The sequence below is a fragment of the Watersipora subatra genome, chromosome 7 (assembly GCF_963576615.1).
Source record: "Watersipora subatra chromosome 7, tzWatSuba1.1, whole genome shotgun sequence".
Taxonomy (NCBI): domain Eukaryota; kingdom Metazoa; phylum Bryozoa; class Gymnolaemata; order Cheilostomatida; family Watersiporidae; genus Watersipora; species Watersipora subatra.
In genome coordinates this window covers 40,492,998-40,513,372 of record NC_088714.1, presented here as the reverse complement: position 1 = coordinate 40,513,372, position 20,375 = coordinate 40,492,998, and the positions used below count along the sequence as shown (strand labels likewise).

At 36.2% G+C, this 20,375-nt stretch overlaps 1 protein-coding gene across 4 annotated transcripts in view; it reads left to right on the top strand.

The window, feature by feature from the left end:
* Positions 1-371: 371 nt before the first annotated feature.
* Positions 372-20,375, top strand: part of LOC137399954 (ADP-ribose glycohydrolase MACROD2-like) — a 56,942-nt gene continuing 36,938 nt past the window's right edge. For 2 of the 4 annotated variants that reach the window (XM_068086229.1, XM_068086226.1), the window contains exons 1-7: positions 372-492; positions 9,214-9,343; positions 9,852-10,040; positions 10,304-10,465; positions 13,042-13,146; positions 13,483-13,590; positions 20,202-20,324. In XM_068086229.1, the coding sequence (XP_067942330.1) occupies positions 9,262-9,343; positions 9,852-10,040; positions 10,304-10,465; positions 13,042-13,146; positions 13,483-13,590; positions 20,202-20,324 (769 nt within the window). In that variant the 5' untranslated portion in view covers positions 372-492; positions 9,214-9,261. The remainder of the gene's footprint in view (positions 493-9,213; positions 9,344-9,851; positions 10,041-10,303; positions 10,466-13,041; positions 13,147-13,482; positions 13,591-20,201; positions 20,325-20,375) is intronic. The other 2 variants (XM_068086228.1, XM_068086227.1) reach the window with 2 other exon arrangements.

The window sequence follows — 20,375 nt, the reverse complement described above, 5'->3', positions numbered from 1 at the left end:
TACGGTAGATTTCTTTCCCACATTGAAATTAACTCAAACGTTAACTGAACATGGCGTCGGCCAGATTTCCGTACTCGTGATTGACCTTTGCCATTCTTGGGATTTGAGTTTAACGTGTATGTCGAACAACTTATATACCGGTACATGTGCACGTATTAATTGTAAACTACCTTCATAGGGCTATTGACAACTCGAAAGGAACGAAGGCTACGCATTACCCGGTGCTGCAAACGGCGCCTCAAGCCAGTGTCGTATAGGGACACTTTACGACACTGCCTCAAGCCATGTAATGAAATTTTCGTTTGCTCCACTCAAGAACACGCGCTATAAAACTGCGATGGGATTTCCACGATTCCTCCGACGCAAGTGTTATTCTGTGAAACCGGTGAAGTAAATTTTTAGGACAGAGTCAAGCGAGCAACGAAAGCGACTATTTTAATTACAATCTTTTAACAAAATACTAGTCCGTGTATGACTACTGGAACGTTTCAGGTACATTGAAACTTACAGCACAACCGTAACATTTGGATTTGCTTGAATCCTTCGAATTTATGGAAAGTTCCGCAACGAAAGTAGCACATACATTTGACGCAAACTTTGTCATGCGGTTCTATTTAGAATAAAGGGCATTATGCAAAACAAAATATGTGATTCAGATCTGAAAGACAACAGGAAAAGATTTGCCATGCGACTGAATACCTATCCCCGATTTGCACGTTATTTTTAATATCGATAGTGTTTTTAGCTCAGTGTTCACCATCATTGAATCATTAGTCTAGCTTATTTAGTGGTTTCATAAGGCTAATGAGAGGCAATTCATGAGCACAATAAATATTATCTTACTAAAAGTGCAGTGTATGTGTTAGTGCACATTCTTACGTCTTTTCACTCGTCTTATTCTATCATGACTGTTAGCCCTTATTTACTATTTAAAAAGCTTCTGAAACCTTTTCTCGATGTTGTGCATCACGATAAACAACAAAAAAGTGAGCTTTTTAGTTAGGATAGAACATCGGAAATGCAAACTCGTACATTGCAAATATATTTAATATTACTAAAGTCAAATGCATCCATTTCTGTCTGGCATGTCAAAACAATTGTCTTGTGGATCGATTTTAAGTTACAGGATTGTGTTAAAGGATTATTATGAAAGTTCTGAAGTAGATGTGTTGACCTGATGTAGATGTGCAGTAGTATTTACATATAAAAATTGCTTAATTATAGTTTTAGAGTTGTCATTCCGGTTTGTTCACATTAATTGAGAGTAAATTGGTATCGCTTGACCAATGAAAATGGTTATTTATGTATTCATGTGCTTAACAAGTACAAAGCAGAACCCATCTAAAACATAAATTGCATAATACATGGTAGCAGCTGTGTGCATGCGATACCATGAAGAAGGTGAAGGTGGATGGATACATGGGAAGAAGAAGGTGGTAGAAAGGTTGTAATCAGTCGTTATTCAGCTCCGTGTTTAAACCTACCTGGCAAACTTGATTTTGCTGACCTTAGAGGATGCACTAGATTTAGTAGTACATAGGGTAGGTTTAGAGAAGCTAATGGACTAGACAGCAGACTTGAGAAAGAATAGATATATACATTGCTAAATAAATGGCTAAATACCTTTGTAGAGTAAGCTGAAGATATTGTTTTTATCAGAGGTAGTAAAGAGAGCAGTTACTCTAGTATTATATGGTTTGGTTAGGAAAGCGTTAGCATACCAGTTACGAAAGGCCAGTGATGTCCAGTCAGCTCAGCTTCGATATCCAGAATGCCTTCATTTATCTAGGGCATCACTAGCACCAGTTTGCTCCCTGGGATGTATAGAATCTTGTAATTTATATGGCATAATCCTTAGTTTTAACTATCTACACTTTGAGTGGCAGTTTTGCAATTTCCTTGCTTTTAAGCATGGTTAGTAGCGTCTTATGACCTGTTTCCATCAAGATCTTCTTCTTCGCGAAGTAATAGTTGAACTTTTCACATACTCCACTAACCCCTAGGGCTTCTTTATCTATTTGAGTGTACTGCCGCTCAGTGGCCATTAAAGCTCACGAAGCATACGCTACCGGTCTTCACTCTCCTTCAGTCTTATGCAAGATCGCGGCTCCAAGACTGTATGATGGAAAATTGGCGCTAACCATGGCATCCTTAAACACGTCAAATGTTGCCAAAACCGGCGTGGTTGCTAGCAGTGTTTTAGTTGTGAGAACGGGGCTTGCTGTTATTGGCCCCAGGTAAAATTGCAATATTTCCCTAACTGGGCAAAGGTGGCTGGTTTTCTTTGCCAACAGGGTGTAAATTTTTCTAAATAGTTGATACCAAAAAATCTTCTGAGCTCTGTCTTATTTGATGCGGCTGGGAATTCCCCAGTCACTTGTGTTTTATCAGGGTCTGCCCTTAATCTCTGTCTGTCAATGATATGTCTCAGGAATTTGGTTTCTCTGTCTTCGAACTCATACTCAACCTCGTTGAGTGTCACGTCTGCTTCTTGTAGTCTCTCTAGAACCCTTCACAGATGACCATTGTGTTGCTTACGATTAAAACCGTGAATGAGGATATCATCTACATGGCACACTATGCCTTTGAGGTCTACCAGTATCTTTTGCCTCTCCTTTTGAAAGATTTCAGGTGCCGAACTGATTCTGAATAGCAACTTTTTACAGTAGTAGCATCCAAATGGTGTGATGAATGTACTAAGCTTGTGCGACTCCTCATGTAAAGTTGAGCTCTGCCGTTGGCGTCTTACTTACTGAACGCTGTTGAGTTTCTTGATTCACTCAATGTCTCCATAAGTATTGACAGTGATTGGTATTCTCTTTTTCCTGATTTGTTTAGGATGGTAAAATCTAAGCATACTCTTAACTGGCCATTCTTTTTAGGAACTGCAATATGCGGCACACATCATTTTGTAGGCTCTTCAGTTTCGGTAATTACTTCTATTCTCTTTATCGGTTTAGCTCCTCAGCAGTAGCTGTTTTCGAGCAGCAGCCACTCTCATTGGGACATTTTGAGCAAATATAACTGCTTGGTCATTTAACTTAATTCTTACATCGCCACCCATGAACTCTAAACCATTAGATAGAAAGCAATTAACAATAGATAAATACAACAAAGAAAACAATAGATAACAAATTAAAAACAAAAATGCCAAGGACACTGCTTTGCAATAGATGACTTAAAAATGAAACCAAATGATGTTTTCATGTCAGATGTCTTGTTTTAAATAGTGAAACAGGTACTGGTAAAAAACCAGAATCGGTGAGAAGCTCTGCTTTAACCATATTTGTTGGTGATTGGCTACATCTGTACCTAATCGACTATGTCATCATCAATGCATTCTAGCATTGGTAAGTCTAAGTACTAGCATGACTATTCTAATTTATGCATGACTACATTAAGCTGTCTATGTTTTTGCATTGTTTTGAGAATAAACTATCTATGCATATAAGAGATTGCAGTTATTATACTCTGAATTCTGTAATCAAGGCAATATTTGCAAAAACAAAACTGTAGTTTCAAGTTTCATTGTTATTTTATGCAAGACAATGCTATAGAAAAGTAACCATATTTTTATATGATTAATAGTCTGAGTACATTGTACATAATATGTACAATGTACTCAGAACATTCTATGTACATAGAATGTACATAGAATGTTCTTGTACTTTCAATGTCTGTAATGATGAGTTGAAAGTCTAATTTAAACTATGACTTTATTGAACATCTACTGACAGGAGTTAACCTTGTTTATGGATACATATTAACACAACTATTTTATGATTAGACGTGATCATCGCTATTGATCATGAGATAAGGTTGGGTGTTTGGCAAATTTCAAGATTCTAAATTGAGGCTTTTGGAAACCTGAAGTTTGTAGATATATATATATATATATATATATATATATATATATATATATATATATATATATATATATATATATATATATATATATATATATATATATATACATCTCCCTCTTGGAGAAGAGATTAAAAAATGCTGGAATGTAAGAACAACTGTAATCCCAGTAGTAATTGGGGCACTGGGCGCAATAACACCAGCGCATAAAATGTGGCTTGCCCAAATACCAACAACAATCAACTCAGGTGAGTTGCAGAAAAGTGCGCTATTGGGAACAGCTAAGATCTTGAGGCGAGTGCTCAAACTCCCAGGTCTCTGGTAGGAGACCCGAGTAAGAACAGAATTTACCACCCATACGGGGTATCCGGGGTGAGGAAACAATTTTTTTTATATATATACATATATATATATATAATGTATCTACTATATAAATGGCAAGCGTTGTCTGTCTATCTGTCTGTCTGCTTTATAGAGTACCATACTTTTCGGACTATTAGCCGCTACTAGGTATCTAGAGAACATTAATGGGAATCTCCGGTTAGTACACGCCTCTATACATACGGTAACATATTCCTCGTTTCCACACAAAAATCACGTCATCTCCGGTTAACGATCGCCTCTTTACGGTACCCAACGACACTGGTGCGTTTTAAACAGCAAAGTTGTTGCCATGTTAAAAAACACCGTCCTGAGTTCTACGGCCTATACAGCTATACAAATGAACTAATCATTAAATAAAATAAATTAATGAATAATAATTCACATGCGATTAATATTTACTGCCAACGTGTACCGAGAAGGTCACACGAACGTTGGTTTCTTGCGGTCACTGGAAAAAAAGCAGTTCTCACCTACTAAATTTCTACATAAAACAGGTAAGTACTTTTTATTCAACGTGGTATTGTCTATGAATTGCCACATTTCCACTACATAACCCTTTCACTTGCATCCATGTACAAATTTAGCTATCGGCCAACTGCCAGCCATTTTGCCGATATTGCTTAATATGTATGCAATTTTTTTTCAATTTCAACCTCCGTCTAGAACGTTTGTTTTGGTTATATATTTCATTTTTCCAGCATGTTAACAAGCACTGCTATACAAAAAAATTCGTTTTATCTATACTTGGTGAATTGATAAAGCGATGTGAAGCTACAAAGCAAAACGATCCTCTACAACGTTCCTTATTTTTACAAAACCATTACTTTCATTGCCAGCAGTCAGTGCTGCTATTGCTAATTTGCTATTTTTATTATCTGTGTAATCACAAAATTCTGAATTGGCTATAATGTCATCAACATAAGTAGTTATTTGTTTTCTAATTCGGGCGCCTTTGATGAACTTACACAAAACTGTTCGTTTTTGTTTTTAGTTGGAAATCCCCAAACAAAGATTAAAATATTAAACTTTAAGCTAATTTTATAGGGAAATCTTAGGACAACACTGTCACTACCATAAAAGTCCTAAAGATCATTGGTTATGTTATCAACGAATAATAAAATTCAGTTACTAGCAATTGCTGGGAAAGTCGCAAAAAATTGTCTACGGCGGTCGACCATAGAAAACGCATAAATGAGTCTACTTCAGTGAAAGGGTTGGAAACGTTGGATCTGCCACTGTTTGTGATCATAAACATGTTCATTTCCTTCTGAGTTACTTTTGCTTTTTTTCCAGCTACGATTACTACATAACTACAGCAACTACAGAACTTGCACGGGTACTGCTACTGCGTTTTACCTACTAAATTTCTACATCGAAAAGGTTAGTACATTTTATTCAATGTTGTATTGCTTATGAATTGCCACACCTCAACTACTTAATAACGTTGGATTTGCCACTGTTTGTGATAGTTGGACAAGTTCATTTCCTTCAGCAGCTGAGTTACTAATTTTTTTTTCAACTACGAGTAGGCCTACTGTAACTTACTACTACAGAACTTGCACGAGTACTCCGAGGGTTGCGATAGGCGATGGTGAAAAGAAAGAGAGCAGCCGGTATCGACTTACTGTCATCCTGCTTTAGCCATGAACAGCTGTACATCGCCTGCTAAAAAGTAGGCACCAGCCGAAAACTGTTTGTTCATACACCCGACAGAAAAACAAAAGATGTTGTCTATTCGCAAGTGTTGCGTTGAACTAACATTGTGTTATTGTTATGTCATGCTATGTTCTTCATGTTCTGCTATACCACATGCAGCATTTTCTAACATATTTTTCAGTATATATATATTTTCATGCATTCGTTATCCTTATTGTATCTCATAAAAAAGGCTATCATGTTGGCGTTATGTTTTGTTATTGTAAGGCGCTAATGCTGTAGCTGCCTTGACATCATACTGTCTGTGCTGTTATACATATAAATTTTATCGACACAACCTCATTACTGTTTGTATATACCATGTCAAAACACAGGCTATAGATGAAAAACTGGTGAGCTATGATTAGTGTTTTAAGCATGTAGTCTCCATTCAATAAATGCTGGCGATGGCAAAATATTTTGTATAATTTTTTAGAAGATGCAAAACTTTTCAATACTGCCAGTTTGAAGAACTTCATTTTGCCTAGCACTGTCAATTTCAATATCAGTTCTCTGTACACAAATAGGGCAACTCCGATTTGAGTGGTTTGAGACTGATGCATTGTAGACTAGCTGTAAAACATATTGCCGGTTCCCATTGTTCTCCCAACATTATTGACATATATGACTGCATATGTATATGCGTAGTGTGATCGGGCAAAAATATTCAGTTGACTGCATATTTGGAGCGGTTTTGCAGTATGAAAGACAACTCTCAATAAACCTCTTGCTGTACATGAATCTGTTCCCATGGACGGGTAATGCAGCTAGCGGTTTGGGGCCGTGGCGTCACTTAGGAATGCGCGGGAGACCTTTTTCGCTCTGAGTGCAGCGAGAGTATCCAGGCGGCTTTTTGGATGAATGAGTTGGCGAGTGCGAGGCGATTGATTGCGAAGCGATTGAGTGTTAGGCGATTGATTGTGAGGTGATTGAATGCGAGGCGGGCTGATTGATTGCGAAGCGATTAATTGTGAGGTGAGTGCAAGAGCGTGATTGTCAACTGCTCGGCGGGTAAAGACTGGTCAGCCAAGGTGGGGGCTCGGCAGCAGAAGTGCGCGATCGTCACTTGCAAATATAGATGGGTATGGATGGACGCATGAATCTAGACACGTAAATCTAGAATATTTATTAGATTTTACACGCATCTAGCTGTAAAACACATTGCAGATATCCATTATTCTCCCCAACAATATTGACATGTAATATGTGTATGCATATTCAGGGCAACAATTTCAGTAGACAATTTACATAATAATACATCAGGGCAACAATTTCAGTAGACTGCATATCTGGAGTTGTTATACAGTATAGAAGACAATTCTCAATAAACCTTATGCTGCGTGTGAATCTGTTCCAGTAATGCAGCTAGTATATATATACTATATATATATATTAGATACATATATATATATATATATATATATACATGTATATATATTAGATATATATATACGTATATTTCTCATATTGTTTGTCCATATTTTCATAGTTTTACAATGATATACAGATGCCTTCCTTGGGTATGTACATGGCTGATATATTTAGAGTATGAAAATTTTTCAGTACTACTATAATCAGTTATCCTATTTAGTCATTTGCATTACTTTGACTTCTCATCTTTAGCCACTGCAGATGTATCATGTCAGTACGTATTCACTCTATCAGTACGTGTTCACCCTGTCAGTACGTGTTCACTTTATCAGTACATGTTCACCCTGTCAGTACATGTTTACCCTATCAGTATGTGTTCACCCTGTTAGTACATGTTCACCCTATCAGTACGTGTTCACCCTATTAGTATGTGTTCACCATATTAGTACGTGTTCACCCTATTAGTACGTGTTCACCCTATTAGTACGTGTTCGCCCTATTAGTATGTGTTCACTCTATCAGTACGTGTTCACTCTATCAGTACGTGTTCACCCTGTCAGTACGTGTTCACCTTGTCAGTACATGTTTACTCTATCAGTACGTGTTCACCCTGTCAGTACATGTTCACCCTGTCAGTACATGTTTACCCTATCAGTATGTGTTCACCCTGTTAGTACGTGTTCACCCTATCAGTACGTGTTCACCCTATTAGTATGTGTTCACCATATTAGTACGTGTTCACCCTATTAGTACGTGTTCACCCTATTAGTACGTGTTCGCCCTATTAGTATGTGTTCACTCTATCAGTATGTGTTCACTCTATCAGTACGTGTTCACCCTATCAGTACGTGTTCATCCTGTCAGTACGTGTTCACCCTATCAGTATGTGTTCATCCTGTCAGTACATGGTCACCCTATTAGTACGTGTTCACCCTATCAGTATGTATTCACTCTATCAGAACGTGTTCACTCTATCAGTACGTGTTCACCCTGTCAGTACATGTTTACCCTGTCAGTATGTGTTCACCCTGTCAGTACGTGTTCACCCTATCAGTACGTGTTCACCCTATTAGTATGTGTTCACCCTATTAGTACGTGTTCACCCTATTGGCTTTGTATCTAATGATGAGATTTGATTCATCATAGATTTTACCATGAACATAGATATTGCATGTGACATGCAGTGATCATAGCGGGACATGTGGCCATTAAAACTAGGAGTAAAGCCATTACATCCTCCATTAAAATTGTCATGTCCTTCACAATTTTACCATAATAATCCCCATCTTGAAGAGTTCCATCATTGCAAGTTGTTCTACATCAAGCACAAGGTGAATGTGTATGTACACATTATATAATCAAGACGGTACATTGTAAATTGAGGTTACATTACTGCTCATGTGATTATTCATGCCAGTTGTCATCAAATATCAGCAAAACATACACATCTCTCAGGGTACCATGGTTGTAATTGAATCCTGAAATTTGCTAATAAAGTTTGATTCTGTTGATTTTAGATTTGTGTGTTTGGAAAGTAATGTTATTGCAGGTATATGAATTTGTTGATTAATCTCACCTCATTCTTCTATGAGAGACTTTTTTGGCTATATTTTAGATTTCAATTGCCTTTCCATCACTGACTTTGCCAAAGCCTCGCATAGTGCTGAAATTATTCATATCTGTTTTAATTTGCAAGGTACAAACTGACTGAACAAGATGGAGAAATAACTATACAATGATTTACTTGAAATATGGTTCTGAAATAAGAGATCATCCGTAACTCGTATTTGTCAGTGTTGATCTCATCTATCAGCTCAAGTCATGTTCTTATCTTTCTAGCCTTTTTTTATAACGTTGAAGGTATGTGTCAGCATTCATTTAGCAACCATTCGTTTTCAGGTGACAACAAGTGGTAGGATTTAAAAACTGACAACTTGTAGCCAGAACATGAGTGATCCGAATTCTAATCAAGAGGAAGTTGACTATCACAGTTCAGGAGTTTCACCCCCATCAACTGATGTTGAGACAGGTAGCTTTACTCAACACTCAGCTTCATTTCTTCCTCCTTCGGAACAGAGTTTCTCACCTTCATCCGAGGTTGCTTTTTACATTGTATAGTCAGTTAAACCTGCTAGTTATATGTAAGGAAGTGTGAAAACTACAGAACTATCATGAGATTAAAGTATATTCACCTTTGATATTAGTTTGTCTTCCATAGTTTACTTTTGTAGAGGGACCTTTAAACTTCCTGTGATTTTGGGGGTCTGCAGCTTTTGCTCTAATGTCAAAAGTTGCAGACATAATGGGTTCAACAATCATTCATAAATAAATAAATAGTTAAATTACCAGCATACTGATTTTTATAGCTGCACATTCTTTTGATGATAAATTGTTAGACCCCATTGGAGTAAAATACCTTTTATTAAAACATAGTACTACTTGCGTACCCTAGTCGTTAGTAGATCCAGAAGCCAAGATAAATGCTGTTGAGTCAAGATATTGTCATTGCCTGCGATTCATTGATTGTTGCTCTCCAGCTTCTGGGTTCCCTCAATCATTATCAGTACTGCAGCCTGAGTTCTCTTCAGATGATGACCTAGATACTCAATCAGATTTATCCGGTCACAATGAAATGGCTGTTCCAACAGAACCAGGTGCTAACAACACCAAAACTCCTGTACAGCGCACTCAAACAGACAGTCGACCCCAGTGGGATATCCAAAAAGGTGAATGCCACTAACCCGTTACAGTCATTTACCCATTGCACGTTTTCATTGATTCATTCAAATATTTATTTATTCATTGATTTTTATTTAAATGGTTATACATATAATATATTCAATGAATACCATGGTCACACTTTAAAAATCAACTTGTTTAGGAAAATTAAATTTAAGTTAGGTTAACAATATTATCTTACGCCTCTCCTACCGACAATCAGAGACAAGTGTTCCCTTTCCAGCATTATCATTTACTTCATCATTCTCAGCACCTCAACCTGAATTGTCTGCAGATGAGGAACTAAATGGTCAATCAAAGTCATCTGAGAACACTGAAATGACGGATTCAACAGAGCCAGGTTCTCACAACACCAAAACTCTTGTACAGCACACTAAAACAGACAGTCGACCCCAGTGGGAAATTCAAAAAGGTGAATGCCACTAACCCGTTACAGTTATTTACCTATAGACCTATTAGTTCTGATGTGTGAAGTTGAGTTAACCAATCATCTCTATTTATAGTGATTCTGATGTGTAAAGTTGGGTTAACTAATCCTCTCTATTTCTCGTGATTCTGGTTTGTAAAGCTGAATTAATCAATCCTCTCTATTTATAATAATTCTGGTGTGCAATTGAGTTAACCAATTGTCTCTATTTATAGTGATTCTGGTGTGGAAAGTTGGGTTAACTAATCCTCTCTATTTATAGTGATTCTGGTGTGAAATTGAGTTAACCAATCGTCTCTATTTATAGTGATTCTGATGTGTAAAGTTGGGTTAACTAATCCTCTCTATTTATGGTGATTCTGGTGTGTGACGTTGAGTTAACCAATCTTCTCTCAGGTCCCTTACTGGCTGATCATAAACTTTTGCTTTGCCACAAGCTTCCGGAGGTCAACTCTATGCAATATTTGTTTAAGAAAAAAGTTCAAGGATAAATTGTTCATGTACTGCTATGAGACCAAAGGTGTAATTACTACTTATAAGGTGAATCTTTATTTATGAAAAACTCTACATATAATGTTTTCAAGTTATAAAACATTTCTTGATAGAAATTTTGCTTCGATTTATGAAAGTTCTTTTTTAGATACGAAGAAATGAATATTGTATTTTGGCTCATTTGTTTGTTTCGTATTTTAGCCTGTTTACTCCCGGTAGGGACGACGTATAACGCGCCTGACTTTCATTTGCTAGCAAAAACCAGTAATCGACAGTGTTTCATTTGCTGTATAATTTGGAGTTATCATGTCACATAAAAAGTAGGACAACTTTAGTCTGTAGTAATTCAGGTTCTGCGTTTTCTGTATAATGAAAGATTTGCTAGTTCCCGGTGATATAAATAATTTTTTTACTTTTGCTCTTAAATCATTTATTCTAAGCAAAAAAAACTAAGACAACAATACAACACCTGCCTTTTCTGACTGTTGTCCTCCCACTCTTACGGACTTTGCTTAGCCTCGTCTAGATGGCCAATGTCAAAGGTTAGCTAACCTCCTTTTTTGTTTTTCATGTATTTTTTGCTTTTCCTTGTTTACTTTTTCTATTCATTATGTTGTAATAGTATAATATAATTTTAGCATTTATTTGTTGTAGATTTCAACCATTACATGTATTTGTAATACAAATATAATATTCAAGTTTTATGATTGCTTTCAACGGGTTAGGGCATTTGCATAGTAACATCGGTTTTTACTTCTGAAAATTTCTACTTAGGGAAACAGCTTCCGGAAGAGTTAATTTTGTGAGCAGAGGGTCCACTGTACAGGGTCCACTGTACAGTGCACTCTCAGGATACGATTACCGTGATAAACGATTCTTTCACCTCACGAAGTGGAACAGGATGACTTTTTCACCTCACAGGGAGAGTTAATTTTGTGAGCAGAGGGTCCACTGTACAGGGTCCACTGTACAGTGCACTCTCAGGATACGATTACCGTGATAAACGATTCTTTCACCTCACGAAGTGGAACAGGATGACTTTTTCACCTCACAGGGAAAAAGTCCTCCTGAAAAAGCACCTCTGTTTTCATCATACGAACTCAACAAAAATATCGCAAGAATTTAAATTTGGCAGTCAGTGTGCTTATTATGTACGTAAAAGTAACAAAGACAACGAAATGCTGTTTGCTGAAAACATTTTCACAACGCTTGAAATAGACGCGATGACCGATTTCCCTCAGTTCAGCCTGTGTGAAGAACAGTAATTTTTTTTCTTTAAAACCAGTAGCAAAGTTGAAGTTCTGATTCCTTCATACAGAAGGTTTAGTGGTCAGACAACTTCCATTAACTTGCTTACAAAATTCCACTTCATTAAGAAAACAGCCTTGTTCGGGTTTTCTTACTACATTAAAAAAAAGGTTGAAAAAGGTTTTAAATAGATTTGCTAAGATTTATAGTAAAAATAAAATGATGACAGAAACTGATAAGTGATAGAATTTTAGTGCTAAAAAGTTGAAATTCTGTAAAATAGTTAAAAATATCTACTAAAACTTAGCTGTAAGTGTGTGTGTTTATTAAGCTAAACTTATTTGAAGTGAATTCAAAGTTTGTCTTATATGCACGTCTATCGTAAAAGCAAGAACATTTTACGGTACGTAGTACCGCAGCTCATAGCACATTGTAACATTACATGTTAATGCAGATCATAACCAATAAATTCACTAAATATAATAAAGTTACTGTAGGTAATTATAATTACCAAAGTTAAAATACTATTTTGTTACTAATTTTTAATATGTAAAGTAATTATATAAAATTTTGACAATTTTTACCAGGAGATGTTTGCATTATATACTTACTATGGTTTCTATACCTTTACACGCAATTTTTTCACCATACGACGCCAACTCTGGAACAGATCAAAATCGTATTCTGAGGGTGCACTGTAATCACATTTTTAAAGTAGGAAAGCTATAAGATATTCTCCTCAGCCTTTGTCATTGGAAAACAACGTATGAACTTTGCATTATTCTGTTACTCATTTACTTAAGCTGTATCTTTGGTTGTAGAGAGATTCATGAAAATGCCATTGGATGAGAAGAGGGAGCAGTACGCGTGTGGGAGGAATTACACTGCGTATAACAAATACAACTTCCCTAAGCCTAATCATGGCGGTAAATCATAAGATACATATATCTAACGAATAGTTAGGATTATATTACAAGCATTCCACCATGTTTTACACTGATACCTGCCTTATTTACTAATTGTCATCAATGATAGACTGACTATCACTCCTGCTAGAGGTACTGCAAGAGGCACTGCAGCGTTTATACTTGTGTAAGCCATGGCTATCCTATAATAACTATCATAGCTTTAAAGTTTTTGTAGATATTTGTGTTTACTCTCTGAATATGGTAGAATGTCTTTGTTGTTTATTTTGGAGCTGCTTTTACTGTATGATTTTTACTAAACAAAATATTAGCCAGTGAACTTCTTTTGTGATTTAGAGCAGCCTGATCTTAACAAGGTATGTGTCTGGAGAGGTGATATCACAACCCTTGAATTTGATGCCATAGTCAATGCTGCCAATGAGCGCATGAGAGGTGGGGGAGGAGGTGAGTGAAGAATGACATCTAGAAATATTTTCCACTATTTAAAGAGCTGTTGTCATCCTTTGGAGTTAGCTACATTGTAAAGAAACCTTTTACTCGATAGCTAGCACTAAAAGCAGGTAACTTTTTTTATGGGTTTCAACTCTGGGTTTTATTGGGTCTTTAAAGTAGACAATGTGTGTTTTCAAACGATGAGTGAAGAATGGAATCTTTGAAACTAACATATTTTGTCACAACGTCAAACTGAACTTTCCTGTAACGGATGATGTCAGCCAAACTTTGGTTTGCAACAAAACTTCGACATGTGATCACCTCAACATTCAAATATTTTGGTGGTTTACCTAAAATTTATTCATCTCAACATTAAAAGTAATTTTCAACATATCGTGGTGTTCTCATCTTTGTGTATATCCGCCTATCTTTGATGTCTCTAGGTTCTATCTTGTGTATCATTTTCTTTGTCATTTATGTCCTAGATTCATTTTTGTTTTGTAATCGTTCTCTTGCTCCTTTCGAGTCTTGTCCTACTGTATTCTTCCATCTTCTTGATGAATACACCTCACATATTCCTACATCTCATCTTTTTTTCTTTCCTCTCCGTTTTTCCTTTTTTATTTTTTTATTTTACTAGTATTAAACTATCCTCATTACTTCTTAATGGACATTCCAATTCCACCTCGAATGATCTTCCTCACTACTTCTTTTGTCTCAGCTCCTTGTACTCTCATTCCGGCATTTTTCACATCTTTTTTTTGTGGCTTCATCCCCTTAGCTCATCCATCTTTTTCCATATGAGGAAAAAGATAGATGAGTCTGCTCATCCTTAGACCTTTTCAGCACAATGTCCCTATTTTCTCTCCAACATGTGCGGTTGCCAGTTCTCTCTCTTACCTTTTTGATCTTGTCAAATTTCCTGTAGTAGCTATCTTTTATCTCTCGAAGCTCCCTTTCCTCATCATCCTGAGTCTTTGAAAAGATATCTGAATGACAGGTAGGGTCCCCTCTACCTTCTGCGCTTTTAGCCCACAGTATTTCAGATTCAGCCATTACACAACCCCCAACTGTGATAGCGGCAAGTTCTTGAGTAAGTAGACGCATAGAGTATTACTGCTAGCAAATTACTCGCTGAGACCACTTCCTCTTCATAGCTTGTCACTTTATAATTGTTTACTGCACTCAACCCTCTTCATGGTGTCCGAAATTCTGGAGGGCACAATGTTGCATTTCGTGCCTTCCGGCTCTCTTCTCATCTCATGTAAAGTCGACCCCCTATTTCTATTTTTCTTTTTCCTCTATGTCTCTCTCACCACACTCTTTCCAACCATTGTGTAAGCTCTATCCATATCTTCGCTACTCCTCTAACACTTGGCTCTTTTTGTACTTCTTTTGCTCTATTACTTCTCCTTTGTATCAACTTCTATACTTCTTCCTACTATTCCCCAACTATCTACAACGCACAAGCAGAAGAGGTTTAGTAGCACAAAGTTAGGATCTTGATGGGGTGCCTTCACCCTCTCTCGGAACTGTGCCTCAGGCCTCTGTGACTCTGCCTACTATCAACTGCCTTATAATTTTTATTTCCTACGTAAAAGCCCTAAGTCAGTGTGTTCACAATTATTATTATCACTTAGTTTTCTAAGGTGATCTTTAGCACTTCTCAACAGCCTTCCTCCACTTTTTCTACCCAGTAACTGTTTGGCTCAACCACCTGTTGGCTTACTACAGCCTCTTGCTCCGAGTCATTCTCACTAGTTTTCACCCACACTTTGTCACCGACCTGAAACCATGCCTTTTGCATCTTTATGTTCCTTGCCAAAATTTTACTTCTTTCTAGTTTTGAGTCTACAGCCACTCACCCCAAAGTCACGTTCCTCTATTCTTATTTCTGCATCCATGGACATCAGTGCAGACTTTCCTACCAAACATCAATTCATCTGGACAGTACCCACTTTCTATTTGGGTGGTACAACAAGCTAAAGAGGTGGTCACAGGAGAGCCGAAATGAGCTAAACGACGCAAAAGGACGTCGGTGTCAGTTGTAAACTGTTCGGCCAAAAACATTTCTGGCCGAAACGAACCATTTCGGTCTTGCTCAAAATTTCATTGCCGAACCCCTACTCTTATTGGCTGGTTAAAATTCTAGTGAGCACGTGTCACATTTTTCCATACGTGTATGAGCAAAGTTAAAAAAGAAATGAGACGATCTTTTTATTTCGTTAATTAAACGACATGAAGCAGCTTACGACAAGGCTTACCCGGATTTGTGATTTTATTGCATAAATGTAAAATGTTGCACACTTAGGTTTTGCATAAATGTAAGATAAGATAATGGTTGTGGTTTTCTTTCGTGTAGAATAGAAGTAATGTGTTATACTCATCCTGATGAAGAATCGTTGACTGATTTATTTATGTAAAACCACAGTACTATGATAAATACTGTTTTTGTTTGTCATGTACTCAGCATAGAAAAACATTCATATGTTAACAAAAAATAGGATTTTGTTGATGGGAAGGGTTGGTAAAATCTTGGTATCGAGTGATTTGTTTTGAGCAGCTGAACGATCTTCTGATGAATCTGCTGCGTAATTATAATTAATAATTGTTCCTCAAAGTTTTTTGTTTACAATAGAAATATTTAGCTCAAATACATAAAAACTACCAATGAAACAGTGTACTGTCTCCATACATATGGTATCTAAGAAGCGAAGTGACTTTGGATGCCATGTGACATGTGGCTTAGCCGAACCGAAGTAAAACAACCTCCAAACGAAAGCAAACCTATGTCGGTTCGGCCATCGTGTGACCACGGCTTTAAAGTGCCCTGTTTTTATCCCTTCCCTATCTCCACAACAATTTCCGTAAATTGGGAAGCCAGTCGATTCTTTTGCAATTGCATGTTTTTGCATTTTAATTTCCGGGTTTTTGCGCGGTGAGTGCTTCATTGTTTGCATATATCAATGTTGTCACGTTTTGTATGCATGACTAGCTAAGCTTTAAATTGTTTCTGTTGAACAAAGCTGTGTAGGGGAGATTGGAGGGAGAACATATTTTGACTAAGCTGAGAAATCTTTGGACTAAGTTTGTTATCACAGTAGCGCTAGAGATGGATAGTACTATGTGACTTTTTATTGTCTCTTACATCTCATGTTCAGTCTTAATGTCTCTTACATCGCTAGTGCAGTTTTATTGTCTCTTACATCTCTAGTTCAGTTTTATTCTCTCTTACATCTCTAGTTCAGTTTTATTGTCTCTTACATTACTAGTTCAGTTTTATTGTCTCTTACATCTCTAGTTCAGTTTTATTCTCTCTTACATCTCTAGTTCAGTTTTATTGTCTCTTACATTACTAGTTCAGTTTTATTGTCACTTACATCTCTAGTTCAGTTTTATTGTCTCTTACATCTCTAGTTCAGTTTTATTGTCTCTTACATCACTAGTTCAGTCTTATTGTCTCTTACATCGCTAGTTCAGTTTTATTGTCTCTTACATCTCTAGTTCAGTTTTATTATCTCTTACATCTCTAGTTCAGTTTTATTGTCTCTTACATCTCTAGTTCAGTTTTATTATCTCTTACATCTCTAGTTCAGTTTTATTGTCTCTTACATCTCTAGTTCAGTTTTATTATCTCTTACATCTCTAGTTCAGTTTTATTATCTCTTACATCTCTAGTTCAATTTTATTGTCTCTTACATCTCTAGTTCAGTTTTATTGTCTCTTACATCCCTAGTTCAGTTTTATTGTCTCTTACATTTCTAGTTCAGTTTTATTGTCTCTTACATTTCTAGTTCAGTTTTATTGTCTCTTACATCTCTAGTTCAGTTTTATTCTCTCTTACATCTCTAGTTCAGTTTTATTATCTCTTACATCTCTAGTTCAGTTTTATTATCTCTTACATCTCTAGTTCAGTCTTATTGTCTCTTACATCTCTAGTTAAGTTTTATTATCTCTTACATCTCTAGTTCAGTTTTATTGTCTCTTACATCTCTAGTTCAGTTTTATTGTCTCTTACATCACTAGTTCAGTTTTATTGTCTCTTACATCTCTAGTTCAGTTTTATTATCTCTTACATCTCTAGTTCAGTTTTATTGTCACTTACATCTCTAGTTCAGTTTTATTATCTCTTACATCTTTAGTTCAGTCTTATTATCTCTTACATCTCTAGTTCAGTTTTATTGTCTCTCACATCTCTAGTTCAGTTTTATTATCTCTTACATCTCTAGTTCAGTTTTATTGTCACTTACATCTCTAGTTCAGTTTTATTGTCTCTTACATCTCTAGTTCAGTTTTATTGTCTCTTACATCGCTAGTGCAGTTTTATTATCTCTTACATCTCTAGTTCAGTTTTATTATCTCTTACATCTCTAGTTCAGTTTTATTGTCTCTTACATCTCTAGTTCAGTTTTATTATCTCTTACATCTCTAGTTCAGTTTTATTCTCTCTTACATCCCTAGTTCAGTTTTATTTTCTCTTACATCCCTAGTTCAGTTTTATTCTCTCTTACATCTCTAGTTCAGTTTTATTGTCTCTTACATCTCTAGTTCAGTTTTATTCTCTCTTACATCTCTAGTTCAGTTTTATTGTCACTTACATCTCTAGTTCAGTTTTATTATCTCTTACATCTCTAGTTCAGTTTTATTGTCTCTTACATCTCTAGTTCAGTTTTATTGTCTCTTACATTTCTAGTTCAGTTTTATTGTCTCTTACATCTCTAGTTCAGTTTTATTATCTCTTACATCTCTAGTTCAGTTTTATTGTCTCTTACATCTCTAGTTCAGTTTTATTGTCTCTTACATCACTAGTTCAGTTTTATTATCTCTTACATCTCTAGTTCAGTTTTATTGTCTCTTACATCTCTAGTTCAGTCTTATTGTCTCTTACATCACTAGTTCAGTTTTATTATCTCTTACATCTTTAGTCCAGTTTTATTGTCTCTTACATCTCTAGTTCAGTTTTCTTGTCTCTTACATCTGTAGTTAAGTTTTGTTCTCTCTTACATTTCAAGTTTAGTTTTATTGTCTTTCACATCTCTAGTTCAGTTTTATTTTTACTTGGATGGATAGATTTAGAAGTTCACATGTATATATGGCATATCTATTTGCGTTCATTTTTGGGTGCTTGTGTGTTTATGCACCAATTTATGGTTTCGTGTGTGTGAGTTCGTTCATGATTGTGTATTCGTGCGTGCACACATGTGTCTGCACAAGTTGGTGCCTGTCTGTGCTTGCGCGGGCATGTGAGCTTGTACTAGTGCATGGGTGTGCGCATGTAATTTTGTAAATATGCATACATGTGTGGATGCACGCGCGTGTGTGTGTTTACATTTAGGTATAGGTTTGTATATATAAACATGTTATTATATGCATGCACATAGGTATATACAAGATCATTTATATAAACACACTAATAGGAAACCATTGTAAATGCCAAGTATAATCTGGGTTCAAATCATACGGGACTATAATGGACTGTAGACTACCTACATCAGGTTTAAACAAATCCACTTGAGAACAATTTTATTATTATTTTCTGCTCCTCTTCTCAAAAACCACTCACAGAGTCTCTAAAGCATTGCGTTACAGGTCTAGATATGTGTTCTAGTTAGAATCAATTTACATTATTTAGTTACTTAGTGGTAATCAGTAGTTTGTGATGAGTACATAGTTTAACCTCAGCTCAAGGTCGTCTCAGAATACAAAATTTCAACATACATGTATTATGTAAAATATGTGTAAATATCTATTTTCACATATGAAGTAGTTGTCAATGTACGACATCCACAGTTTCTCGAAACATTGCAGTTTTGTCAATCAGTACATGTGTACACAGTTCTTCTGGTTCAGTCTGGTCCTAGCATTGCTACATTAGTATTATTATTATTATTAACATTACTTTATCTCTTCTTTGGTTTTAAAACCTTATCACTGATAAAAAGATTTATGCATGGTAGTAGTGATTAAAACAGGAAAAAGGTAAAACTTTCTTAAAAAATAAAACCAGAAATTATGAAAAAACATGAACGAACATCTTTAAATATTTTTTTAAGACATACCTGAAGCTGAAAACAAATGGTTAAATGCTGTCAGTTTAAAGCACTGTTCAATTACAAATTTAGTGATTTGAGGTTAATTGAGCCCGCTGAGTGACACGTGGTAAGTTTCAAGAGCTACTCACTCCCTCCATAGATTTGTATCAAACCTGACTAGATGCTTGTATTTTCAGAGTTGACTGAACTGTCAGTCATTTGGTGCTACTTGTGCTTTACCTACCCCCTAGCCTATAGTTGATGCATTATTAGCTGGCAGCAGGGAGGTTTAATTTAATGATTCAGCCTCAGAACCAAAATTCAGTTTAACCTCCCAATCTGCAGGCATGAACTCTCTTATTGAGCAATGCAGCAAATATAAACAATAATTATATGTCTATTATTTGTTTAATTAGGATATTTGTATTCGGCTAAGAAGTTGAAGTGCTTCAATGAATACCTGTTGAGGCAGAACTGTGTTTAAATCTTTCCACGTTATGTGACAGACAGCAATTTGATTTCTGAGAGACTAGATGTTACATTTTCTCAGTGTTATAAGGTAAAACAACCGAAGTTTTATATTTCATATAGTTGATGGCGCAATACACACAGCGGCTGGACCTTTTCTTCTAAGAGAAAGTATTGACCTTTACAAGGACGGCTGCGAGGCTGGCGAGGCTAAGATAACGGGTGGCTACAAACTACCTGCTAAATGTAAGAAAATCAGCTACAACTGTTTTAAGTTACTCTGCTGCCTCTGTTCTC